Here is a 26,842-nt window from a genome sequence, read left to right as displayed (position 1 = left end):
GCACCCTGGTCTCAAGCGAAGAAGACAAGTAGCTGGACGGTGACAGTGGGACAGGGAGTGGGACAAGGACGGAGGAGGCACCGGCCCACTTCCCCTGGGAGGAAGGAGGTGGGCGTCAGCCACGTTGGCCTGCCAGCTTGGTGGGGATGGGGGCAGGATCCCTGGCACAGATCCTGCCGGTGACCTTCGCGAATGAATGAATGAACTGCATTTTCTCAGAGCTCTGGTGACACAGCACACCACAGTTCTCCTTTCCAGGTGTTTCAGGCCAGGTGGGAAGGGGGTGGCCCAGACATGCCTTTATGGGTCAGTCCTTGGTGCCGCCCTGGACTGTCCTACCCTGGCCAGCACCAGAAAGCATTGGTGCAGGTGGGTGACCACCTGCCTCACCCTGGCTGGGATGTGACCTGGGCCCTGTGATCAAAGGCAAGGTTTGGTTGGGGAGCTGTTGCCTGAATAGTTGAGCACTTTGGGTTTTGTTTTTTGTTTGTTTGTTTGTTTTTTGGCAGCTGCCCGGTGTGGGGGGGATCTGAGCCCTTGACTTTGGTGTTACCAACACCATGCTCTAACCAACTGAGTTAACTGGCCAGCCCAATAGTTGAACACTTTGGATACCAGGAATAAATTCAACACTGAACTGGAAACTCACTGTCACCTGACCTCTCCAACCCTCTTAGTGGCCAGAGTTTAAATCTTTTCAAAGTAGGCACAAGGGCTTCCCTAGATCTTGGACTGAGTGTTTCTACTGAAGCTTAAAGGAACAGGGGACAGAAGAATTTTTTGGTTTCTACCAACCCTCTTCCACACTGGTAATGATGTCATCCCCCATGGAATTCAAAGCTAGGCAGGTGAAAAAGCTCCTTCAGCCCCCTTTGAACCTCACTGTGGCCCAAAGAGGCAGCCAGGGCAGGAGTTGCTGACCCTCAGTGTGTAGAGAGGCAGAGCCCAGCGTCACTAACTCCTATTCCAGGCTCACCCACCTTCAGGGCTGCTGTCGGCAGCTAAATGGAGCCTCACCTGGATGGAAGGAGCCTCCCCAGGATGGCTCCACCTTTCAGGTGCTCCTTCCTCCCTGAAACTGCCAAAAGGCCGGGCAGTGACTTGGCACTGGGCTAGGTGCGTGGCCACTGAGCAGGGCTCCCTGCCCCAATGAGTGGTGGGGAGGGGCACCGATCAGCTGTCAGCGTTCTCATCCCCTATCCTCCCTGCTGTTGCTGTCATCAGGCTGCCTCAAGGCAGGTGGGGCCAGCCTGGCGTTGGAGGGAGCTGAGAGTCAGGCAGAGGCGTTTGGCCTGGTTGCTATAGGGATAATCACTCTAATGACACACTTGATGTCTCTCATGCTTTACAGTTTCACTGAACATTTCCTGATAATAACAGCACCCATAAATGGATTGCAAACCATGGGCAGACACTGTCCCCTAGGAGGTAGGAATTATTAGCCCCATTTTACAGATGAGGAATGAGGCCCAGAGAGGTTAAGTTCTTGTCTAAGATCCACAGCTAGTAAGAGGCCAAACTGGAATTTGGACCCAGGTTGACCCCAAAGCCAGACTCTCTCCCAAAATCACACCTCATATGCATAGTTTCATTCCGCTCTCAGACTGAGGTGGGCAGAGTAGGTGATCTGCTTCTCCCCATTTTACAGATTTGGGAACTGAGCCTTGGAGAGAGGCAGTGGCTTGTCTTAGGCCAGCAGGATGCAGAGCCAGAATTTGATCTCCAGATGTCAGGCCCCAGCCACACTCCCATTCTATGCTCATCCTTCTGCAAGAAAGAGATTAAGCCACCGGACCAGGGAAATCTGCCCTAGGTGGCAGGGAATTTCCCTGAATCTTTGACCTAGCTGGGACCTGGATCATACTGTTTTCCTGGAGTTTATTTTTGGAGTGGTGGCCCAGGTCACACAGTTTGCCTGGCCAGGGTACTGTTTACTGTTTTTCTGTTTATTGTGACTGCTGTTGACTTTCAGCCCGTGTGTGGCTCAGCCCCCTCCAAGCTCCACCAATCCCAAGCCCAGAGTCCTTTGAGAACCCTACACAATGAGATACTGCCCTGCAGACCCCAGAGCAGCAGAGGTGGCCAGGCCAGCTCTCAGTCTGATGTGTTGTCCCCTTCTCAGGATGCAGGTAGCCAGACAGGATCTTTCAGTCCCCCAACCAAGTCACAAACATATCAGGGACAGCCTCAAGGCTGACCCGTCACTGTGCCCCCAGAGAGGAGTGTCTGTCTCAAAGCTGCCTCCCAGCTGTGGCTCAGGATGTCATGTCCAGTGGCTGGGCAAACGGAAAGGGAAGGAAAAGGACAGAGTGAGGGAAAGAGGAAGGAAGGAAGATGGACCTGCTCAAAAGAATAAAGAAGCTGAAGAAATGAATGAAGGAACACATGCTTGCATGGATGAGAGAACACAACACATGACCTGAGTGGGGGTCTGCAGACAGGTGACCACTCTCCAGCCTCCACCTGCTCTAAGGCACCCCTGGCCTTGGCCCCTCTGCCCCATTTTCTGACACCCCACCCCCTACCTCCCCTGAAGCCAGGAGTGGGGAGCTGTCCCAGTTAATTCTCTGCTTCCCCCATGTGGCCGCTGTGTTCTCTGCACCGTCATCACCCCCATCTGCCTGCTCTGCGTGGGGTTCCTGGCTTGGGGTGTCATCAAGTGCTTGTCGATGGCTGAATGAGGGGAAAGTGCATGCCATGGGGGCAGAACCTCAGAAGTCTGGACCTGCTCCTTGGGATGACTTGGCAGGATGCACAGTCCCTGGTGTGTAGTTCCCGAAGCCCTTGCTTTCCTTGCGCCCTCCTCCTTTCATCCCAAACACCAGGTCCCAAGAGGCCTTGTCCTCAGCCTGAATGCCTCCACCCAAACCCCTGACCTCACATTTACCACGTGTCTACTGTGTGCCAGATACTAGGCATGTGACATTTCATTGCGTCCTACAAAGTATGTACAATTCTCATCCTCCTTCGACAAATGAGGAAACCGAGGCCCAAAGAAGACAGATAATTTGCCAGGGTCTCACAGCTAGTAAGTGGAAAAGCTGGGATTCAAACCCAAGCAGTAGGGCTCCAGAGCCCATACACACAGAGTCCTCCGAAGTCAGAGGTGCAGGGGCCTTTAGAGACCATCATGTCTAACACCCTCATTCTTTAGATGGGGAAACTGAGGCCCTGAGAGGGGAAGGATCTTATCACACAGCAAGTAAGCAGCAGACCCAGGTCTATGCCAGGTGGGACCAAGGGCCTCTTCTCCCAAGCTTCCTTCTGCCTGGTCTCCCCCAGAACATCCCCAGCCTGGCTGCTGGGGCTGCTAACTGGAGCCCAGGACTGTGACCTCCAGCACCTGCCTCTCCTCCCTGCCTCACCATTCTCGATCTTTCTGGGTGGGATGGGAGGGTTGGTAATGGGGCGGAAGTTGGTGGAGAGAGAGGGAGACTTGTGGCCTGATCTTAGTGCTCATTTAGCCTTTTGGTTTGTCCCTTCAGTGTCTGCAGGTAGAAATGGCCATGGGCATAAGTCAGGTTTGGAGCTGCTGTCAACTACAGATGTGAGAGCCACTCACGCTGCTTCTCCCGCACGCAGGCCTGGCCCAGGCGACGCTGCTGGCCAGGTCAGTGACCGCCACACCTGTCTTCTTGGGTGGGGCTCCCAGAGGGGCCTGGGATCCTTGAGGCAGACCCGTGGGTGCGGGGCTGGAGGAGGGGGAGGGAAGAGGAAGGGGCAGGAAGAGCTGGGAATATGGACAGTGGTCAGAGAAGGGGCAGAAACAGGATGGGGGCATTATGAAAGAGAAGGCGAATAGAGGGAAAGCAGCTTCTCTCAGCCCCGGTCCTGCTGAATGAACCCCAGACCTCAAGGTAGCGCGGAGGCCCCCCGCCTGCCCCTCACGGACCAGACGCAACGCTCGCTGACGTCCCTCCGTGTCACCTCCAAATCTCCTTAGAGTGACTCCCTTCCTCAGACCTGCTCCTGCTCAGGACCCCTCCATGGCTTCCCACTGCCAGCAGGATAAAGACCTTCTGCCTCACCCTGGACACTGGAAGCCTCCATAGCCCTGCCCCACCTCTCCTATCGAGCCTTGGCCCAGCTGTGTCTCCTCTGACACAAGTGACACCTTTGCTCCGGCAGTTGGAGCCCCTGACCCTCCTCACACGTACAATCCTGCCCTGCAAGGCCAGTTGTCAAACTTCCACCTCCTTCAGGAAGCCCTCCCCAATCTCCGCCCTTCTCGTGAGCTCCTGCAACAGCCGGTCTCATTGCCCTGATTGGGGGGCGACTCCGCAGAAGCTCTTCACAAGTCAGTCCCTGTGGTGGGCAGGTCTCCCGGGGGCTGCCGGGATTCTCATCTAGCTCATCCCTATCCATGTTTCCAGGAGAGGGGTGAGGATGGCAGGGGGAAGCCACAGCAGCCTGGGATCCCGAGGGGTCTCTCTGATTCCCCTCAGCCCCACCTTCAAGGAGCTGGGGAAGGGGGCAGTGCTGCCTGCTGATCATGAGCACAGGCCCTGGAGCCAGACAGCCTGAGCTTGAATCCCAGCTCTGCAACTTTCTGGCTGTGTGATCTTGGACTAGTTCCCAAACTTTTCTGAGCCCCCGTTTCCACGTCTGCAAAAAAGGGGGTGACAACAGTACCTACCTTTAAATGTTGCAGGCTGGGGACCAGCGCTCACTGAATGTGTAAGCCCTTCTCCCCTCCCAGCCTCTCCCTTGGCTTCCCTCTTCCCATCCCTCACTTTGCTTTAGCAAGGTGGAAAACTTGGCTGGGTTTTTGCCACTCCTGCCCTTTTGTATACACTGTTCTCTGCCAGAAATGCTTTTCCTGCCTCATCCACCTGATATAATCCTTCCTGCCCTGAGGACTCAGCTGAGTGTCACCACAGGAACCCTTCCTTGGTGTTCCCCACCAGCACCCTCCCCTGCCAGGCTGGCTCAGGGGCCCTTCTTCTGAGCTGCTCAAGCAGCCTGATGCCATTAGTCTTTGTGATGTCCCCAATCAGACAGGGCCCTCACTCCCCTCTGGGTACCCAGCAGCAGAGGAAGGAGGGCAAACAGTAACCCCATGAGGTCTGAGTCCCTGATTCCTGGAGAAGCCACAAACGTGATTTGGGGCTGAGCAGGGCTCCCTGGAAGCCCCCTCTTCCTGCCCAAGCTTTATTTTGGTTCTAGAATCATTCCAAACAGCATACTTGGTCCCCACCACGGCCATCCTGGGTACACAGTCAACATTTCATGCAGTTAGAGGGAGAGAAAGAGGGGAAAGAGAAGTTGGGAGTAAATGGCCTGCTCTGCATAGCCAATGGCTTAGAAAGGGCCTCCCAGGCTGCAAAGGCCCGCCCAGCCATGCGTGTCCCCCGGCCCTGGGCTGGTCACAGGGTAGACAGCCTGGCCTCAGGGCTGGGCCATGGCTGTGTCACGTAGGGAGAGCCACAGTCCTGCCTCCAGTCCCATGACCACCCTGGGCCCCTGTTCTAGCCACCCTCCCCATCCCCATGTCACTGGGGATAACTGGTTGGACCTGGGTCTCCGTAGCTCACCAGGGCCAAGGAACAGGGGCAGCCAGCCCGAGAGTTCTTGCTCGTTCCAGTGGGTGGCCCTGCAGAGCAGATGCTGCTGCTGCCTGCCCTGCAGTCCCTGTGACCAGGCAGGTGCGCCCACCCCTCAACACTTCTCTGGGACTGCCTTTGGTGGATGATAGCAGCGTCAGCCAGTGACACCCTCACTCCAACTGGGCTGGCATTGGAACCAAAGACTGACTCATATGGGGGTGGCCCAGCCCCTTTGTTTTTGGGTAGGATCCCTGGGGGGCCTTGCACACTCCAGAGCTCCCGCTGACGGTCAGGCTGAGGCTGCAGTTTGCTGGGCTTCTTCCCTGGCCCCCACTTTGCCCTGCCTGGCAAGTTTCTGAGATCACTCCCCCAATAAGCCCCTTGCCCCAAAATCTCTTTCTCAGCATTTGCTTCTGGGGAACTCAGCCAAGGATACCCAGCGTCCTGGGGGTTGGAGCCCTGCTCCAGAGCCACCTCCTTTCCAGTATGGCAATCACACTTCTCCAGCTGTCTCTCAAGCCACCCTCCTGACTCCCCTGACTTTCCTTCATGCTGCAGCCGCCTGCACTGTCCCTCCCCACTGCCACTGCTCCCAGGTCCAGCACAAGGCCTCCTTGTCCCTCACATCTTCCCGGATGCCTGCAGCCTACTAAGACCTATGCCGTCAATATTCTGTCTGCCCCACCAGCCCCCACTAGCTGAGGCCCACCTGTGTTATCCGCTTCCCAGCAGGGCTCAACCTGGAGAGACATCAGCAAACGCTGTGGGGCCAGTGCATTAATTCCATGGGACTGGTCACAAGGACTTTGCAATGGCTGAGGTAAGGGAGTAGGTTTCATAGAGAATAACTCCAGAGGCTGTGTCCCACATGGGCCTGCAGGCTTCTGCTGGGCCTGGTCTCTTGGTCTCTCTCCATGCAGAGGGAGCCCCTTGTCTGCAACGTGTTCATGATGGGAAATGTCGCATCCTGGCCATTGCTCAGGCTGGGCCCCTGCCTGGGCCACTCTCAGTTCTGCACCCAAAGCTTAGCACCTACCTTGTCCAAAAGGCACTCCCTGGTCCCCCTGCCCCAGAGCCCACCCAGCTGGGCCTACATTCAGCAGATCACCTGGGGCTGGGGAACCCTGTCTTCCTGATGTCCCAGGGGCCATGTTTTGTGTGTGTTATCCCTCCTGGTGCCGGGCACAGTGCCTGGCCCCCAAAACTCACTGGGTTTCAGTGCATGGCCCTGCTTGGCAGCTAGCCTACCAGGAGGAGTGGGGTGGGGGGAGCTCACTGGCTCTGAGAGGCCGAGTCCCCCTGCCAGGCTGAGGGACAGACCTGTTGAGGATCTTAAAAGGGGGCACAATTGGCCAGTGCCCAGCTGTCCTCCCTAAGTCCTGGCCCAGCCACAGCTGGTCCTCTGTGGGAGAGCACCCTGGGCCCCTGGACACAGCCACCCCTGTTCCTCCACTGCAGTCTGGACAGAGGGACCAGGATGGTTCACAGGGACTCCATGGGGGACCCCAGTGTCATGGCTCCTGCTGGGCTATGAAGAGCACGCTGGACAGAGTTGAGTTTGTGCCAGGCTCCAGCGGCTCCACTGCCCACCTGGCCCCGCTTGGCTGCTAGTTTCGCCGGACAGGGTGCCACATGGACACCGGCCTGCGCAGTGTGGCCAGCATCTGGTTCCAGTGTGTGGTGCCCATGCCACTGGCTGATGGCCCGATGATGACGTGGCCCACGTTGTCCCCATGGCCGTCACTGCTGCTCTCAGCCACCGTCACGCGGAGAGAGAGGTCCTGGGGAGGAGGCAACATGGGTGCTGGGAACCAGGAGCAGCCAGAGGTCCTCCTTGGCTCCTGGGTCCCAGCCTACACATGCCAGGCCCCAGGGGGTGCTAGGTGTGGCTCCCCGAACCCTCACCTCTGATCTGGGAGGTGAGGAGACTTGTCCGAGGTCACCCAGCTAATAAGCAGCGGGTGAGGACTTGAACTACATCTGCCTAACCCCACGGCCTTCCGTTGGTGCCTCACTGCATGGTGGCAGCTCCAGACTGCCAGGTTCAATGCCAGCCTCGCCGGTTCAATGCCAGCCCCACCACTTCCCTGCTGCGGGACCTTGAATAGTGACTTGGGCTCTTGCTACCTCAGTTTCTCCATTTTAAAAATGGTGATCATAATAGCTGCTACCTAATAGGGCTGTTCCAGGAACGAAAAGAGTTAAAATGTGCAAGATGGTGCCTGCTCACAGTCAGAGCATCGCAGAGGTCTCTGGCTGCTATTACTAATGCAGTCATGATGCTGGAGTCACATGATGGAAACAACTTGCTTGAGATCAAAGCAGTGAAGCTGAAACTAGAACCCAGTCCAGACTAGGAAGGCCAGTCCTTCCCTCCTCCTCCTCATCCCCCGTGGTCCCAAGAAGTCTCTCGACCTCGGAGGCTGTGGAGCAGTGGCACGGTGACCTCCCGGGGTGGGGGGGCAGGAGACAGATGGGCAGACTGTCCTACGAGGGTAGCAGGATAAGGCTACGACACCCAGGACCAGCCTGGGATGCTGGGATATTTGCTTGGATTAGGAACACCCAGGGGGAGGCAGAGTTCTGGGCCTTCAAATCTAGACAGGGGTCTTGGGGAGGTGAGATGAAGTGGATTCTGTACAGCCCAGGGCTATGCGGGGCAGATTTTGGATAGAGGCACAAAGGACTTTCTCACTGTCAGGAGTGCCCAAGGATGGAAGGGGCTAGTGAGGGAGGTAGTGAGACCCTATCCTCTGAAGTATGCAAACAGGGCCACTGGTGTGGCCCAAGCCATATCCTTGCAGTCCCCTCTCCCATGGTCTGTGATGTCCCTGCTGGGAGGGGTCTCCCTGGGGCATGTCACCTTCTGAAAGCCATGGGAGTGTGGGGACCTCAGCAGGGCTGTTGCAGTAGAACCTGGGGAGATTTAAGACCAGAACTGTCCTGGGTTACCCCTGGCTCATCTCCAGGCCTCTGCAGTTACCTCCACTGGGGACTGTCTTCCCCCAGACCTCAGCTGAGCTATCCTCTCCTGCAGGAAGCCTCGACCATGAAATTCTGGGATGCTGTTTGTCCAGGGATTGTCCTGCCTGTTCCTTGTGAGCACCAAGAAAGCAGTGCCTGTGTCCCCAGCATCCACCATAGGGGATGGCACCCAGTGAGTGCTCAATAATTGCTTCTTGGCCAGAAAGGTGATGGCTTGAAGCAAACCATAAACACCTGCAGGAGCCCTGAGAAACGAAGCCTGGGGGATGGAGTGGCCCCAGGACCCTGGGGTGGCCCAGCTCCTTACCTGGAGCACAATGGCTGGCACTGAGAAGATCATGGCTTCGTTGAAGACAGGGTTGGGGTCATCCCTCTTCACGGCCGTCTTCTTCTTGCTCATCTTCCTCCCGTCTTGCAGCAGGTACACCTTGACGAAGGGGTCTGCGGGTGGGGGTGGGGTGGGGTGGTGAGGGCCAGTGCCAGCCTCACTTGGCACAGCCCTGCTCCAATCAGCTCAGCCCACTGGCTCCAAACTCCCCAAACCTTCACTACTGCCCTCATCTCCTATAGTCCTGCCATCGGTCCTTTATTATTTTTCCCATCTTACAGGCTCACTCAGCAAGTCAGGAGAGGGCTGGGCTTTGGACACGGCAGCCTGCCTTGGCCCACACGCTCCCCTCGCATGATGCTCTGGGGAGCTCAGCAGACCCACTACTTTTCTTTCTATAAATGGACCGAGCACAGACGTCAGCCCTGAGTCACCGGGTGCCTGCTCAGCAGAGCCTGACTCAACGGTGTGCAGCTCAGAAATAACAAATTGCCGTCTGGCCATCACCTGTCGCCCACTGGGTGTCCTTGCTGCACTTGCCTGGACCTGAGGTTCCCCCACGCTTGTGACTCCCAATAGGTTGGGCTCTCCAGCCCTCTGCTTTCAGTTACCCAGAGTGCGGCTGCCTCCATGGGTCACCGCTTTGGGAAGGGCTGGGGGGTCCTGCAGACCTGGGGCATGAGGTCCTGCTCGGCACCCACTGGGTCCTGTCACCCCAACCCAGAGGCCCTGGCCCTCCTTTGGAGTCTGGAATGCTGCCCTGTCTCTGGGAGTGAATTCTCCATCATGAATTCCAGTTCTGGGAAGCAGGTGTCCACCTTGGTCCCCATGCCCAGTGCTCCCAGCCCTAAGTGCTGCCTCCTGCTCTCAGACCCCTGTGACTCTGCCCCCTTTCTCACTCTGTCCTCACAGGGGCTCCCTGCCACCCTCCGGGGCTCCCATGTTTCCCCAGCTGGATTAATCTTCCTACTGTAGGGCTCCTGAGCTCCCCTGAAGCTGTGCAGGGCCCTGGCACTGTGCCCCACACCTGCTGATGCCTCCAGGCGCCCATGGCACAGCAGCTGGGCCACAGCTTCCACTGAGCCACGTGGAGGGGCCAGGCAGCCCACAGGGCCTTACCCGCTGTGGTCTTGTCATTGGTCCAGATGAGATTCTTGGCCTTCACCACGACCACGGTGAGGCGCTCGGCTGTGGGGAGGTAGCTGAGGGACAGCAGGATCTCCCCGACAGCGTCGGCGGCCTGGAGGACAGGTGGGTGGCTCAGGGGGCTCCTCCCCCAAGGACTCCCCCCAGGGATCCAGGGAAAGGCAGAAGCTGCCTTCTCCAGACAGAAGCTGCTGCTCTTGGGACCCCTTCCAGGGCACCAGGCTAGCAGGACTGAGAAAGGGACAGCCACCCCCCACCCCACGGAACATGCACCACCCCTCTCCTTCCACTGGGTGTGGGACTGCCTTAGAAGGAGGGCCAGAGGTTGGGACTCCTGTCAGATGCAGGAGTCAAATGCAGTTTTGTTCCCTCATTCCAGGCCAAGGAGAACATGCTGTGATAGTATTACATAGAGATACAAGTGGAATGGAATTAGATCATTTGCTTAAACACAGTGATGTTCCCTGAGCACTCCTACACTTATAAAAGTAAACCGGCTTGGAGTCCACCTGAAATAATCTACTTTAAGGCCAAAGGATGCTTGCCTAACAGAAGCTCTGTAGGAATAGAACCTCTGAAGGTTTGGTGGTAAAAGCAGCAGACAAGCTGCACACAGTGCGCAGGATGTTTTCATCTTTTGCCCACAGTAGACAGAGTTTCCTCAAATGAGGTCTTCTCTGCTCTCCTCATGGTGCCACGATTCAGGCTGCTGCAGAGGACAGCAGTCCCTGCTCAGAAGTGCGTGCGTGCGTGCTCTCCTCGGGGGCCTGCTTCAGGCAGGCGAGGCAGGTCATGCTCACCTTGTTCTGGTCCTGTAAGTAGAGCCAGCCGCTGAAGGGCTGCAGCGGAAGGTCGAGCACAGAAAGCTTCAGCTCCACCACCCCCGTGCTGACGTTCCGCTCGTCCTCATCGATGCCGAACACAGAAAACCGCAGGCTCTTCTCCTCCAGGGCTGTGGGATCCAGGGGAATGGAGAACTTCTCGTCGAAGTAGATGGAGTAGGCATTCCTCTGGATCTGCAGAGAGCAAGGGTCGTGAGGGAGCACCAAAGCTGGAGAGGTGGCAATCAGGGGCCTGAGAGGCTGCGGCAGGGACAACACCAGAAAGGGAGTCCAGAGGCCTGGGCTCTAGGCCTGGCTCTGTTGTCCCCACAACCTCAAAGCTGATCCTTCCTTTGGTGGTTCATCCTTGAAGGTTTAAAGCCCCCTGTTTTCTCATCAGTGGTGGCCAATCTAGCAGCCCACCATTTGAAGCTTCCACAGTCTAATCCTAACTAATCCCCCTGCTGAGGATGGGGCCTCAGTGCCTGTGGTGTTACAGGACCCTCGTGATGCTCTGGCTGAGCCGGTCTCTATATTTCTTACATCTGCTCAAGGCCCGTGCTGGGCCAGGCATGCAGTGGGTATAGGACAGTTGTCTGTGGAGCCAAGAGCCATTGATGTCCCAGCTGCTTGCAGAGCCTGGACCAGGACTGTCTAAACGCAGTAGGATGGATGGATGGATGGATGGATGGACAGATGGACAGATGGATGGAGTCACTAGCCAAGGCTGTGCAGACTCCACTTCCAAGCCCAGTCTTGCCAGGTGGGCGCCACTGGCCTCCTCCCAGGAAGTCGTGGGCAGGCCCCCGGAAAGGTGCACTCGCGGGCACTGCTCTCCCTTCCGTGGGGGACTGCCTTAGTCACTGCCTGGTGATATTTAAAGAGAGGAGCTCTCAGCCCTGGCACCTCGCCTGAGGCGGGGGGGTGGGCTGCTCAGCCTGAGAGCAGCCACCCACTTGGCGGGGTTGGCCAGTTGTGATGCTGTGAAGCCTGCCTTCCAGGGAATAAATCCACCAGCACCTCCAGCCACCCTGAGCCGCACTCTTCTGCCACTGCCTGGGCTCTGGGAAGGCTCCTCTTTCGGTGATCCCTGGGAGCCACATTCCCCCACTGTCCCCTGCTTGAGGCTCTTCAAGGCCTCCTTGACCCCATGGGATAAAGCCTCTCTCCTGTTCTCCTGACCTCAGCACTCAGGCTCTTCATAATCTTCTGGTTCTCTCTCCTTCCTCCTGCCAAACTAGCCTAGGGACTGTTCCCTGCCCACAGGGCCTCAGGCTCCCCTGCCCATCCATTCTCTGAGTGTTGTGCTTTATGGGCACACAGGTAGAGGAGGACGGGAACCCTGGGTTCAAGTCCTGGATCTCCTGCTTACTTGTGGGTTGTCTTGGGCAAAGTACTTTCCTGAGCTTCTGTTTCCTTCTCATTAAGATGCCTTAAGAGTCTGTCCTGTCGGCCTCGGGGGGCTAACTAGAGAATCATGGATGTGCTGGGCTCCGTGAACCAGGTTCTCAGCATACATCAGGCAATGGTGGCTGCTGTTTGGCAATGTCCATCCTTGAGAGATGTGCCCAGAACTACCCAGAGTCCTCCAGGCAGCCTAGGCCATAGACAGCATGGATTGGGCTCTACAGGAGCTCTTCATGGTCCTGAGAGCTAGGTACTGAGCATTTATCAAGAGCTGACCTAAGGACTTTACATGTATTAACCCATCCCTTCCTGAATAATTATGATGCCCATTTGACAGACGGGGAAACTGAGTCACAGGGTGCTTAAGTGATTTACCCAAAGTCACACTGCTAGGAAGTGGTGGAACTGGGATCTCAACCCAGGTAGTCAGACTCCAGGGTCCTGCTCCTAACCACCCACTGTACAGCCTCTCTGAAGCTGGGCTACCCCCTTTTGGTGCCCCATATACAGAGGGCTGGGGGTCAATTCTAAACCCTCCCAGAGTGATGGGGCTAGGATGGGAGAGGGATGACAGCATCCACCCTGAGGAGTATCCAATTTTCTGCATAATGAAAGTGACCAGACAGAGGTGGGTCTCTGAGGAGTGTGAAGGCACTTGGTCCTGTAGGTCCTCAGGCTCTTCCCGCTCGGGTCAAAGGCCACTGCATGTCAACCGCACCCATCTCAGAGGACTTGGCCTCAGCACCTGGATGCCACCTCTGTCCATGCCAGAGCTATCTGCTGCCAGGCAGTAGGTTGTGTCTCACGTTGGCTTGGCTCCCTCTTGGCAAGGTGGAGGCCCCCATAGAGGGCAGCCTGGGGGTGATGGGTGCCCCCCTTGCCCCTCCTGGCTTACTCCCCACCCTCCCCACCTGGCTCTCAGTCCTAGGAGCTGACCTCCCTGGGCTGCATCACCAGGCTCCCCTGTCCTCAGGAGTCTGGTGGGGGTCACTAGAGGGCACTGGAGGTCAGAGGGAGACTTAGGTGCTTATTCCCTGAGGGCCTTCTCTGCAGTATCGCTTCAGGCTAACCACGTCCCTTGATCAAAGGCACAGATCCTATCAAGGTGGCCCTCTCCGTATACCTCTCTCCTTCTGGGCCCCTAACCTCATCTGCCCCTCTTCTCTTCAGACCTGGAGTGGGACTGCCCCTCCTGCTGCTAGACCTGAGGTTGCCCACACCCCACCCACACCACTGAAACAGTCCTGCTATGAAGCTCTCACCACATTAGCCGACTTGAGCAAGCCACCCCTGTCCTGCCAGGACCCCATGTTGACACAGGTACAGATGTGGAAATGGACAGTTGCCACGCCCTGGACTTGCATGCTACAAGGGCTAGGAACTGCGCACAGTGGGCGCCCTCAGGTGGAGGTCCCAAACTCCTGGTTCTGTCCTCACTACAGTCCACACCTGCCACTCTGGGATCAGCATCCAGACCTGCTCTCTAGCGCCCTCCTGGGATCCTTCCTGGCCCCACAGTCCTGCCTGCCTGGGGAGGGGTCTAGTGAGCCCAGAGCACACCACTACCTCCCCCAGCCCCACTTACCCGAGATATGCCCACGATCTGCTCGTCGGGCAGAAGGCTGACGCGCATGAAGCAGGACTCGAAGCTGGCTTCCTCCCGCTCCAGGAGGTCCCTGCCCTGCAGCACAGCCACGTGGAGGGTGTGGGAGGCAGCATCGTAGTCCATGCTCACCTCCACCTGGCCCAGTGTGAAGTCCTGCCCAAAGGTGTTGCTCACAGAGGAGATGGAGTTCAGGGAGTCGGCAGACTGGGACTTCCGGAGGGTCCCATAGGGGGCCAGGTCCAGCTCGCGGCCCATCAGCTCCAGGGGCCCCAGCTCGCTGATGCTCTCAAAGTTGTCCTCGATGCTGAGGCTGCCTTTGCGGCTGGGTGGCCTCCGAGTGCTGGCCTGCTGGGCATTCCAAACAGACACTCTCTGGGGGTGAGAAAAAGGGGCACAAGAGCATCACAAGGTCATAGCACAGTTGTGAGGAGACAGCAAGGCGATGCCTAAGTCCTGTTCATTCAAGGTACCTCCAGGTTCCCCTTTCACGAAAACAGTGCATCCCTTAGTTAGGAAGGGATAACTTGTTTAATGTCATTTCATGTCACTTAGTTTTCTCTCCTTAATCAGAATCTAAGAAAGCTTTTTCTCAAAATGCTTACTTACAGGGACAGAATTCTACACATAAATATGTCAACTGCACTGATGTTTATAAAAAGAAAAAGTAGTTATCAATCTAAGTGTCCAGCAAAAGAGGAATGGGTAAGAATACTAGGGTATAGTCAATAGGTGATCGAGCAGTTCAAAGGAGGTTTACAAAAATGTTTACAACTTGAGAAAGCTTTCATGTTGGGTACCACAAGCCCAAATATTCAAATCTTTTTTCTTTTGGCAGCTGGCCAGTAAGGGGATCTGAACTCTTGACCCTGGTATTTTCAGCACTGCACTCTGAGTGAGCTAATCATTTGACCAGGCTCAAATATTCAAATTTTTCTTTTCTCTAAATTAACAAAAAACCCCCAAAAGTCCTTGTACCATAAGCATCTCATATATCTTCATTACCATGTTTATCTCTACCTAGTCTTCATTACCCTAATTTTTAATGGCTCCCCAACTTTTTTATTGAGCAGATAACCATAGTTTATTTTACTATTCCCCTCCTGTTGGACATTTATGTTGTTTCTAATTTTTACAAGTACAAGTAATGCAGCATCAAATAGCTTTCTTAAAATCCTGGCTCAGAGGACTCAGTCCTCTTGAAGGCTTTTGACACATTATGCCAAAATGCTCTTTGGAAAAGTTGTCCCAACTTATCCCTCCTCTCCCCAATGAACAGAGTGCAAGATAGTCCCCCTGTCATCCCAAATGAATGAGCATGTGGGACCCATATCTGGTAACAGATTCTGGCTGTGCTCTCCGGAACTCTATATGGTGTTTGAAAAATTCTCTGCCAAGTGTTGATGATGAAACATTCAGTAATATATACTGAGAACCCTAAAAATGTTTGTACTCCCTGATATAGTAATTCCACACCTGGGCATCCACCCAAAGTACATTATCCCAAATGAAGACAAAGTTTTACATACAAAGCATTCACTGTATTATTTATAATGGCATTTAGTAAATCATGGCACATGTACGAGAAGGAATCTCATGCAGCCATTAAAATGTCACTTATGGGCCGGCCCGTGGCTCACTCGGTAGAGTGTGGTGCTGATAACACCAAGGCCACGGGTTCGGATCCCATATAGGCATGGCCGGTTTGCTCACTGGCTGAGCGTGGTGCTGACAACACCAAGCCAAGGGTTGAGATCCCCTCACCGGTCATCTTTAAAAAAAATAAAAATAAAAAATAAAATAAAATAAAATAAAATGTTACTTATGATGTGTACTTAATGGTGTGAGAAAATGCTTCAGCTCTAAGTGACATGAAAGAACAGGGTATAAAATTCTATGTAACAAGAAAGTCAAGGCTTCCGATCCCCATACCAGCCTGTTGCGCAAAAAAAGAAAAAAGTAGATATGGCGCCCTTTGTGTAAAAACTGTGCATGAAAAAAAAAACTGGGAGTGTAGATTAAAAATACTGGAAAGAAATGTATCAAAATGTTAGTAGTTAAAAAGCAGCTAACAGTTGCTTGCCTTTGGGTGGTGGCTTTGGGGAGATGTTTTTCTTCTTTCTTATATTTTCCTGTATTTTTCACAAGATTTTTCTTTTCTTTTTTTAAAGGCAAGTCAAACAAAGCAGTGGGAGTGGAAAAGGAACAAAGAAATCTGTAACTGGTTGTGATCAATTAGTTGTAAACACCACTGCACTCAGACTGCCTCACAGGACGGTTTTTAAAACTGAAAGCATTCATTCCTTCAACAAGTATTTATTGGCACCTAGCACTGGGCTAGCAGTTGAAGACAAGAGGGGACTAGGCCCCCATTCATAGGAGGAATGAGCGAGAAGAGAGGAACTGGAGACTGATCCTGAGAGTGGACGGTGGGGGGTTGCGGGACACAGCCCGGTGTGTACCTGCGGGAGCAGAAGCCTCACCTTCTGCCTGGCCTCTGCATAGGTCTCGCCGTACTTCTGCTGAAGGTACCTGTAGTCATAATTCGGGAACGGGGATGGGCTGGGAAAGCTCCCTGACGTCCAGAGCTTCCACAGGCTCACAGCTGCGATTCCCAGCAGTGCCAGGGCCCCTGCAGCATAGACAGCCACTTCCCAGCCAGGGGGGCTTTTGATGACTGCAAGGCAAGGGTAGCCTCTCATTAGTGAGCCTGCGGCCCCCCCGTAGTTACAGACCCCCACCCAGGGAGCAGGTTGTTCAGCAGTGACTTACTTATTCACTGAACAAGTATTTATTGGGTGCCTACTAGGTGCCAGGCGTGGTGCTGGGTGCCAGGGAGCCAGTGTAGAACAAGACACAAACTTGTGTCTTCTGCTTCTACCCACTTCCCCACGCACATACACATTTCTACTGCGGAGAGACTTGGCTAGAGCAGGGGAAGTGCTGTGAATAACGATCAGATATTTCTTAGGCTTTGAACAGATAGGGTCGTTCTTGCCTCTTTGAATTTTCTAACTTCGTAGCCTTCAGAAGACCTCTTGGTTTCAGAGAGTCAAAGCAGCCTTTCGGAGTCTGGGACAAGAGGAAGATTTGGAGGAGAAAAAAGACCCTATTTTTGCCTCAAACCACATCCAGAACAACCCAGTGTCCATCAGCTGATGCATGGTATATAAATGTGGCACATCCACACAATGGAACATGATTTGGCAATAAAAAAGAATGAAGGTACTGATACGTGTGACAACATGGATGACCCTCGAAAACATCTTGCTAAGTGAAAGAAGCCAGTCACAAAAGACCACATGTGCTACGGTTCTACTGATATGAAATGTCCAGAGTAGGTGAATCTATACAGACAGAACATAGACTAGTGATTGCACAATATACTAAAAACCATTTAACTGGACACTTTAAGTGGGTGAATCATAGGCAAATCTCTTACGAAAACAAACAAAACTCAGCCAAAAGTGAGGGGTAGCTGCAGGCCATACAGGGGTTAGAGACAAATCCAGATGCTTGAAAGCTTTTTCTCCACCAAAGAGTAAATAACTCTCCCTATCTGAGCTTCACTGTCCCCAAGCATAGAAATGAACTACTCCCTCAGCCATGGTGGGTGAGTCCTCACCTTAGCACGGTGCTTGGCATGTGGTAGGATAATCCATGTTAAAAGATCTTGCCTCCCTCTACTTGGAAACCTGCCTGTTTCCCCAAAGGAAGCCAAGAAGATATTGGGAGCCAATGAGATATTGGGATTCATTTTGCAGAAGGTCCCATAGTTGGCAAATATGGTTCTCTAAACCAATCTCAGTACTGCCTCTATACTCAATTCAAAAGGGGAAAGTGAGGCACAGAAAGGCTAAAGAACTTGCCCAAGGTCACAGAAACAGGAAGGGGTGGCGCTAGAATTCCATCTCTGGCAGCCAGACTCCAGAGCAAGCAGGGGCCACCACTGCCCCACCAGCCTCGACCCAGCGCAGTTCCCTGGCAGCAAGGTGGAGAGAGGTGGGGAGGGCATTTCAGGGGTGGAGACTTATCAGCGCACATCCACTGAGCATCTAGTGTGTGCCAGCACCCCGTGGGCATGGGGAGCCAGGGCTGGGTGAGTCAGCCCCAGGCCCGGTTTCTGCCCTTAAGAAGCTTCGAGTGGAGGGGGCAGGGTGAGGCGGGCAATCAACAGACAAACCAGGGCGCTAGGAGTCATGGGGGGGACAGCCCAGGAAGGCTTCCCGGAGGAGAGACATGTGAGCTGAGAAACAAAGAGGAGCAAGAAGAGTGCTGGGCCAAGGCCACAGCAGCTGAGTTTAGGGCAGGAAGAATGGAGGGGACATCAAAAGGCCAGAGTAGGGGGGTGGCCGGTTACAGCGTGGTGCTAACACAGGTCAAGGGTTCAGATGCCCTGAAGAACAAAACCAAGAAAATAAAAAGGACAGAGAGAGCAGAGTGCCCTGCGGGCAAAAGAGAGTGGTGGCTCCTTGCCACCATGGCCCCAAAGCCTGGTCGCACAGGGAGGAATCCCGCAGCACGGCAGCCCCTCCGGCAGGGGAAGCCTCAGTCCTGCTCTCTTCGCGGCCAGCCATCTCTAGCCAGAATCCACAACGCCAGCTCACTCCAGCGAAGGCCAGGACCCAGCCTTCGGCCTGACTCTCATCCAGCACTGAGCATGCTATGAGGCCCTGTTCCCTTTCTAGAAGTGGGAAACTGAGGCTGAGAGAGGCAAAGAGCACATCTGCTTATGTGCCCAAGGCCACAGAGGTGAGAAAGGCCGAGCTGGGTGCAGGGACCTTGGCTCTCAGGCAAGTCATCTGGCCTTTCTGGGCTTCAGTCTCCTCATCTGGAAAACGGACATGACGACAAAAACATCCCCCATCCAGTGGTCCCACCCTGGAAAATTTATTCTAAGGAGAAAATCCCAACAAGTTTTATGTCTGGTGTGAGTCATAGAGGCTGTATTTATAACAGCAGAAATCTGGAAACAGCCTAAAGGCCCCACCGAGGGGCTGGTGGTGCTGTTTTGGGAGGAAATGTCACCAGTCTTTGAGAATGACAGTTAAGGTCATTCAGAATGACACTGTGCCATGCAGAGAAACATTTCCAGCATTGTTAAGAGAAAAAAAAAAAAAAAAAAAAATCAATCCTTGGCATGGTATAGCCACACAATTTTGATGTAAAAATCACACAGGCTGTGGACAAGGGTCAGAATAGGGATGGAGAGACTGCAAGCAAACCCTACTTACTCCTGACTTGTCCTGCTGTGAGAATGTGACTCGTGGGCTAAGTAAAGCCACAACAAAGAGATCTATGGAGGGTCCCAAGCCCAGCCCTGACAAGGCTCTGGAATGTTCTGTGAGTTTGGTGAACAGGGGATGGGAAGGAAAGGACTGGGTCAACTGAAGAATGATGTGCATGCTGCCCTAGCCAGGTTACAGCAGGGGTTGGCCAGGGGGCAGGACCACAGGTCCAAGGTCCAAGCAGGTGACAAGTGGGCATAGGGAGGTGTTCCCCTGCTCATGAGGACCCACGGTGCTGAGAGACAGAAGCCTGCATTCGGGTGGCGGAGAAGGGTCAGGGCTAGAGGCACAGAAGGAAAAGCCTCCGGGAGGTGACATGAAATGACAATTAATACTCATCTACTGATTGATTTTATGGAGTACCAGCCTTGGGGAGATATAGGAAGAATTCCCCAGGGAAGTGAGATCTAAGCTATGACCAGCAATGAGCAATTATTATTTAATAATAATAATAATAATTAGTTCCCCTTAGAAAGCACTTACTATTTGCAAGCCCTGTTCTAAGCACTTCATATGGATTAACCCATTGAGTCCTCAGAACAATCCTGTGGTTATTGAGCACCTTATAGGGTGCTCAGTGTTGGATGAGTATCAGGCTGGATGAGTGAGGTAGGTTCTATAATTATCCCCATTTTACAGATGAGGAAGCTGAGGGGCAGAGGAGAATTTGCTACCTCTGGCTTCAGATCTGCACTCATAACCTTGACACCAGACCCAAGGACTTAGCCAGGCAGAGGCAGAGAAGAATCCCAGGCAAAGGGAACGGCACGTGCAGAAGCCTGGAATTGGCAGACAGTTGTATCTGCACCGATTTGACCACACACATTAGCCCACCGAATCTTCCCACCAGTCCTTGACGCAGGCCTCATTGTCCCCATTTTACAGATGAGTAGGTTGAGGCTCATAGAGGTTTCTTCACTTGCCCAAGGCCATGCCAGGGCTTTGGCCAACACCTGTGAGCCTGCAGATGAAAAGTAAGGATCTCTGGCTGGGGGTTGAGAAAGATAGTCCCTGATCCATCCTTCAGATCAGGGCTGTCTGGGGGCTGTGTGTGGGGGCTGGAGTGATGGGGAGCACTGGCCCAGGACTTGGGAAATCTGAGTTCATCTGTAAATGGTGAGGAGAAAAGATGGCATGCCTATTTCAGCTCTGACGGCACCCACCATTGATTGGCAGGGCTGCAGAAGTGTGTCTGGATACCCCCAGGCCATCCCCTAGTGCAGTACTGCGATCGATTAGCTGTGCCTGCCGAGTCACAGGTAGAAAGGTGGAGCCGCAGGGCAGGCCATCTGTGGATTGGGTGACCTCTGAGTTTAATGCTCCATGAATCTAACATTGACCTTCCTGGATTTTCTTTCACTCTGCTACTTGATATGCTCCAGGAAGGGCCCCAGGTGAGTGGGTTCCATGTCACAGGCTCATTCTCAGGAAGCAGCGGGACAAAGGTCTCCTGGTGGATCCCCTCTCTCCCAGAGGGAGTCACTAGAGTGGAAAGCTGAGGAGACCTCAGACTGGTCTAAGCTTGGTGTCCCCAAGGCTGTGTGACCTTGGGCAAGTCACTGACTATGCTTACCAGCACAATAGGGTGTTATTTGTGTGCCCCTGACAGCTCCCACCCCAGTCCTGATGTGAAGGTCCCATGAGACGATCTGCAGATGTGATCCGCGGAGGGTCTTGCCTCAGGAACTCACCACTTAGGTGGTATTCTGCGACATCCACAGCCATGATGCCCTCTGCAGTGGATGTGTCTGGAAGGGAAAAGAGAGTCAGCAGAGAGGGCTGCAGAGGGTCACCAACCCCAATCCTATGTCCTGACCTCCATGGCGCCTGTGTGCCTGTCATCAGGAGCTCACACTCAGCTTGTAAGGGGAACCCTGCCAAAGGTAGGTGTTTTTTAAATGGCACTTTAAAAAATAGTGGGCTGGCTTATTCTGTTGGTTTCAGTGCAGTGTTATAACACCAAGGTCAAGGGTTCAGATTCCCATACCAGCCAGCCACCAAAAATATATATAGTTTTTTTTAAAAAGGTGTTTAAAGCTCTTTTCAAGCAATATAAGACCTTAGAATTCCAGGGCTTGGCCTGTTAGCTCATTTGGGAGAGCTTGGTGCTAACACCAAGGTCAAGTGTTCAGGTCCCGGTTCAGATCCCCAGACTGGCCAGTGCCAAAACAAAAACAAACAAAAAAACCCTTCAAAATTCCAGCTAAAACACAGGATGCCTAGTGGCATTTGAATTTCAGATGAGTTTTTAGTATAAGTATGTCCCAAATATTGCACGGGACATACTTATGCTAAAAAAAAAATGTGCTGTTTATCTAAAATTCCTTACTCAGCATGCTGTATTTGTAGTTGCTGAATCTGGCGACCCTAGCTCACTTCCATCCTAACAACAGGCTGACTGGCAGTGACTTTCTTACTCATGACAGCAGGCCCCATAGTGTGTTCAAGAGCCTGACTTCCAATGCTTCTGTTTCCGTTGGAAAGAAAAGGCTGCATTTCTGCAATTTTCTACTCTCAGTCTTTTCACTGCTCGGGATGGTTTCTTCCCCGGCCCCCTGACTCGCTCCCAGGTTTTATGAACCACTGAAGTCTAAGTTGTTCTAGAAAGGTCTGAGAGCTCATACAAGCCATTACCTGAACCCAGGTGACTGCTTATTGTTTTACTATTGTTGCTAAGCCGTAAATCTGGCTCACAAACACATGCTAAGTGGGTGGGGGGGAGTTCTGGAAAAGGGAGACTGGATGAGCTGTACTGATCTAGCTCAAGGACACAGAAGGCCAGGATACCCCAACCGCAACGTCTGGGTTCCCTGGCAGCTGGAAGAGATGGTTGCACAGGAAAGCCTGCAGGCCCGGGCAGGGCAGGGCATGTGAGAGAAATGGGGGTGGGGGAGTGGGGAAAGAGCCACAAAGTACTTGCCCGGCCTCAGGCAGCTGCTTTTCTGTCCCAGCAGCAATGCCAACCTGGCATTGCTGGATCCTCTGGATCTTGAAAGAAATGCTAGATACCTGGCTTCTTCATGTGCTGTTTCCTGAGTTTTAAATGTTATAACCAATTCACAAAACATATAAACACCCGTTCAGGTGCAGTGTAAGAGGTTCTTGGGTTGTGGCTTGTTGGTCTGCTACCCCTCGAAGCATTCTGCAGGCTCCCCTTAGGACTGGAGTCAAGTCAGAGGGTGACACTGAGACGCTCAGCATTTTCAGGAATCCTGGGGCTCTCTCTCTCCAGTCTGTGGCTTTGGAGTTAAGAAGCTGGGGTGCCTTGGTTCAGTCAGGGTTATCCAGCACACATGGGGGTGCATAAGTCCTAGGGCAGGAGGCCCGGAGAAGCAGGGCAGATAAAGGGGCAGACAGTTCCAAGCTCTTCTGATGCTGCTCCCACTCCCACCAGGAGATGTGCGTTGTCATGGTGATGGGAGGGCGGTGCTAAACCAGGAAGGATTTCACTCAGCCTGACTTGAGTGAAACTCATTCCTGGGTCCTGGGCAGATGATGATAACAGTACTCTGAGCAAGAGCAATTCTAAGCACTTTGCATACATATGACCTCATTTAATCCTCATAACAACCCCATGGAGTACATGCTATTATTATCTCTGGTTTGCAGAGGAGAGTCCCAAGGCGTGGAGGTAAAGTAATTTGCCCCAGGCCACATAGCTAATAAACTGTTCAACCCAGGATGTCTGGCTCCAAGCTCCTAACCACTGTGTCTTACCACAGGGGGGCATATGGTTTCAAAGAAGTTTCCTAAGAATCTGCAGGTCAAATTGGCCACGTGTGCAAGCCCAAGGTGGCCCTAGCTCCTGGCAGAAAGGGGTCTGGATGCACTGAAACTCATGTTAACGTGAACAAACACATCCTAGACTGCTCCCGCCTTGCCGTGAATCCAGTATTGCCATCGGCTTTCTTTCCTGCTCATCTGGCACAAGCTGACTTTGCAGGAGTGAGGCCAAGACGGGGCAGCCAATGGACAGCAGCACACTAGCAAGGTGTATGTGGCAAAAAACAAAAAATAAAAATAAAAGTAAACAAAAAAGTATACGTAGCAAGGCACACCCTGCAGCACAGTATGTGTGGTGCAGGACAGAATGTCAAGGTGTATCAGACCTCTGGCTGTTGGGGCCCCCCATCCCTCCAAGGCCAGTCCAGCTCAGACCACAGACTCCGTCCCACACTGCCTGCTCTCCCCTTCCCCTCGTCACCATGTCCCATCAGGAGCCGTGCTTTTGGTGAAGGTGTGGATGACTGCTAGACACACCCCCAAACAGAAATTCCAGCTGTGGTCCCCTGTGGAGGGTTAGAAGCCAGAGCACATCTGCCTAAGTGGAGGGAGGAAGAACTGGGGAGACATGGGAGCTCCTGGAGGGGGTTGGCCTAAGCACAGGGTTTGTAGTCAGCTGCACTTAGCTCTGAATCCCAGATCTGCCCCCTCGCTAGCTCATGTGGCCTTGGGCAATCTTCAGTCTCTCTGAGCTCAGATGCGTCATCTGTAACACAGGGCTCTGCCTGGTGAGGGTGCCAGGAGGGTGCAATGAGAAGGTAAGCGTGATCAGGCTTGGCAAACATCAGCTGCTGTGGTTATTGGCCTGGCGATGGTCTGAACAGTGGAATCGTGTGGGCAGCACTGGCAGCCTGCACGTGTGTTTTATCTGTCTTAAACTTGAGTGAGTTGCCAACATTTAAAAATTGGGAAATTTCCCATTAAAAATTGATTTTAAAAAAAGAAGAAAGAGATTTCTAACTTCCCTTGAAAAGTTAGAAGATCTGGGAACAGTGGGTCTGCACCCCACCTCCACCAACTACAATAGCACAGTTGGGGCTAAGCAGGCTCTGCCCCTTCCCAGAAGGACATTTGCTTTCGGGTTCAGGCCCGGAGCCTCGCGCCTCTCCATTCACTTCCAGAACCTACTGGCCCCAAGAAGCATCTCTGTTCAAGAGCCTGGTAAACTGGATTTAGGACGAGCTAGGAGAGGTTCAGAGAAGTTAAGTGAATTGCCCAAAGCCACACAGCTCCGTGGTAGAGCTGGGCCTGGCAGCTGTGCCTGCTGCCTGGTCCAGCGCCTCTTCCATTAGCAACAACAGCCCTCATACCAAAGACTTCACATGCATCTTCCCCATCACCCCCAAGACCACTATGGGGCAAATACTGTTATTATTCTCACTCCATGGAGGAGGAAGTTCTCAGAGAAGAGCGGTGAATTGGCCCAAGGTCACCCAACCAGTAAGCAGAGAACTGAGACAGCCAGATCGGGCTTTGCAAGCTAGTGCCTCCTTTAATGGATTTTTCTCACTATCCCTGAGACCCCCCTGACTCCATTTCACCCGAGATGACCTCAATGGGCTCCCGCTGGCAGCCTGGAGGTCTGCCAGGCAGGGGGGCTGTGGCTTCGGCCGGGAATAGGATGCTGACAAGGCATATCGGAGGCCAGGGCTGCCTGTGACCAGTGCTTCCCCAGTGCTCTTGACACATGGGAAAGAACAGAGCAGGGGAGAGCTGGAGCTGCTCCAGACCCTCATCTGAGCTCCTAAGACTGCACATCCGCCTCCTTCAGCACCCCTCCCCACCCAACCAACCTATTAGATGAGTCCCCAACTCCCAACCCCTAAACTGCACGGAGCTTGCTCACTGAAAACAGCTCTAAGTTCAAATCCCAGCTCCATTATACCTGTCTAGCAACACCTCACCATTGCTGTGTGCATGTAGACAAAAAAAGCGCTAAATGCTTAGCAACGAGCATGGTAAGTAGTAGGCACACAATGTAGACCTGACAATTGAACGGATACATGGATCCCCATTTTACAGATGAGGAAGCTGGGGCCCCGGGTCACTCAGCCTATGAGTAGCAGCACTGGGATCAGTGCCAGGGTGTGATGGATCTGGGTCTGGGCTCTAGGCCACCATGCTGACTCCTGACCAGGCCTTTTGGGGGTGGGTGTGGGTGAGAAGAGCAGCTTTGCTGGAATCTGACCAGGGTGGAGGCCCCCTCCTGGGCTTGTCAGAGAAATGGATTTCCAAGAATTTTGGCCTCAGCAGGGAAGAGGGGAGAGGGGCCTTGTGTCTTTGCTCCCGGCTCCACCTCATCTCCTTGCTGAGTGTCCCCACATCACGTCTCTGGCTGCCTCCCCCTACCCCCACCCCAAGGCCATTAAGTGATGGGAAGGATCGGTGGGGGGGTGTGTGTGTGGATAAAGTGGAGCCTCAATCTTGCAGGCTGTGTGCCTCTTGAGGACCTGTAAGTTTTGAAAACCTTTTCAAGTACCTCCCCCCTGCCCCCATACTTTCTGAGATAATCACATCCTGCCGCCATCCCCCAAACAGCCCACAGAAACCAGTGTAGATTGGAGGGGGGAGAAGGGCTGGCATTTACTGGGCCCCTACTATGTGTCAGGCACTGTACCAAAGACTTACCACGTGTTCCCTCAGCAAATCCTTCCGTCTGAGGGGACTGCTCTACCCTGCCCCTTGTACTGGTGAGAAAACTGAAGTCCTGGAAGTGACTTGCCCATAGTCACCAGAGCTGACAAGAGGCAGTGCTCAGGTTTGAACCCCAGGCTGGGAGCCCACATTCAACCAAGCGGCTTGGGAAAGGTTTCAGATTCCTGAGTGGAGTGGAAGGGGGCTTGAGTACTTGTTGTGACCCTTCTCCAGGCTGGCTGTGTTAATTTGGGTGGATCTCCTGCCCTCTCTGAGCCCCCTTTTCCTCATTTCTAATAGGAAGCACGACTGCTGCTCCTCTCCAAATCTGTCACCCCCTTACTTGGGAAGGAGCTGACATTTCAGGGTGCCGATTCCCCAGTCTCCTTGGGATGGGGTGGCCAAATTGACTGAAGAAGGGGGTGCACAGTCTCTCTGCGGCCCCTGAAAGAGGGCTCACCAGGATGTCCAGCTCAGACTCCTCCACTCACAGGCCCAGCTCTGGTTCCCATGTTCCGCCTCACCGCCACCCCCTCTTTAGTGCAAATGTACAGCCTTGAGGCCCTCCAGGTCCGGTCAAGCTGCTGTCCCCAAGAAGCGGCAGCACCAAAGGTTCCAAGGGCATCCTGGAAAGCCCCCCACCCAGGCCGATGACCCTGGAACCTGAGGGTCCTCTCTGATTCTTCGCGCACCTGGGCCTCCTGGGGATGGGGTACGACGTGCCGCTCAGGATTGGGACAGATCCTGCAGACCCTGCGCTCCTGTCTCAGGAACCCCCAGGGTATATGGGGCTGGAGCGTGGGGGGCTGACCCGGGAGAGGGTGCGAAGCCAGGGCCGGGGCAGTGGGGACAGTCAGGGCGCCGAGTGTGTAAGTGCGGGGCGTGCGTGCAGCGCGGGCACAGGGGAGGTGTGTAAATTGCGCGGTGACCGCGTGTGTGCACACGCGGGGCGGGCGAGCGGGGCGCGATGCGATGCGCAGTGCGCGGACTGGCTGGGCCGGTAAGGGCGCCCGGCGTGCGCTGAGCCCGGCGTTCGGGTGCAAGCGCCGCGCGGCGGGAGCAGGCGCGCCGAGTGCGCGGGGCCCGGGGGTCCGGGGCGCCGGGAGAGGGACTGCGTGCGTCCGTGCGCAAGGCGCTGATCCCGGCCGTGCGCCGGGGTCGGCCGGCTGCGTACTCACCCCGGCTCCGCGGAGGGGCCGCTTCTCCGGCTCGGCTCGGGCTCGGGGCTCCCGGCTGGCCTCCCGCAGCGCGCACGCACCGGCGCCAAGCCCGGGCGCTGGCGGGAACGCCACCCCTGCAGT

The 26,842-nt window shown here is 54.3% G+C and overlaps 1 protein-coding gene across 1 annotated transcript; it reads right to left on the bottom strand.

Moving 5' to 3' along the window:
- Positions 1–5,134: 5,134 nt before the first annotated feature.
- SYT12 (synaptotagmin 12) lies at positions 5,135–26,771 on the bottom strand. The gene is made up of 8 exons (XM_063093782.1): positions 26,720–26,771; positions 20,816–20,872; positions 16,320–16,513; positions 13,819–14,211; positions 10,806–11,021; positions 9,979–10,099; positions 8,839–8,972; positions 5,135–7,327 (listed from the first exon to the last, which is right to left on the bottom strand). Exons 2-8 carry the CDS (start codon positions 20,847–20,849, stop codon positions 7,154–7,156), a joined length of 1,266 nt encoding a protein of 421 aa, XP_062949852.1. The 5' UTR covers positions 20,850–20,872; positions 26,720–26,771; the 3' UTR covers positions 5,135–7,153.
- Positions 26,772–26,842: the final 71 nt, after the last annotated feature.

Source organism: Cynocephalus volans, chromosome 4 (assembly GCF_027409185.1).
Source record: "Cynocephalus volans isolate mCynVol1 chromosome 4, mCynVol1.pri, whole genome shotgun sequence".
In the NCBI taxonomy this organism is placed as follows: domain Eukaryota; kingdom Metazoa; phylum Chordata; class Mammalia; order Dermoptera; family Cynocephalidae; genus Cynocephalus; species Cynocephalus volans.
The sequence above is the reverse complement of the archived record's forward strand: the minus strand, read 5'-3'. Positions and strand labels throughout refer to the sequence as shown.

Coding starts and splice junctions, on each gene's coding strand:
- SYT12 (XM_063093782.1), bottom strand. CDS start 20,849: ATGGCTGTGGATGTCGCAGAATACCACCTAAGTG. Junction 11,022..13,818: donor AGATCGTGGGCATATCTCGG/GTAAGTGGGGCT, acceptor TGCTCTCTGCAG/ATCCAGAGGAATGCCTACTC. Junction 7,328..8,838: donor TGCCAGCCATTGTGCTCCAG/GTAAGGAGCTGG, acceptor CCTCCTCCCCAG/GACCTCTCTCTCCGCGTGAC.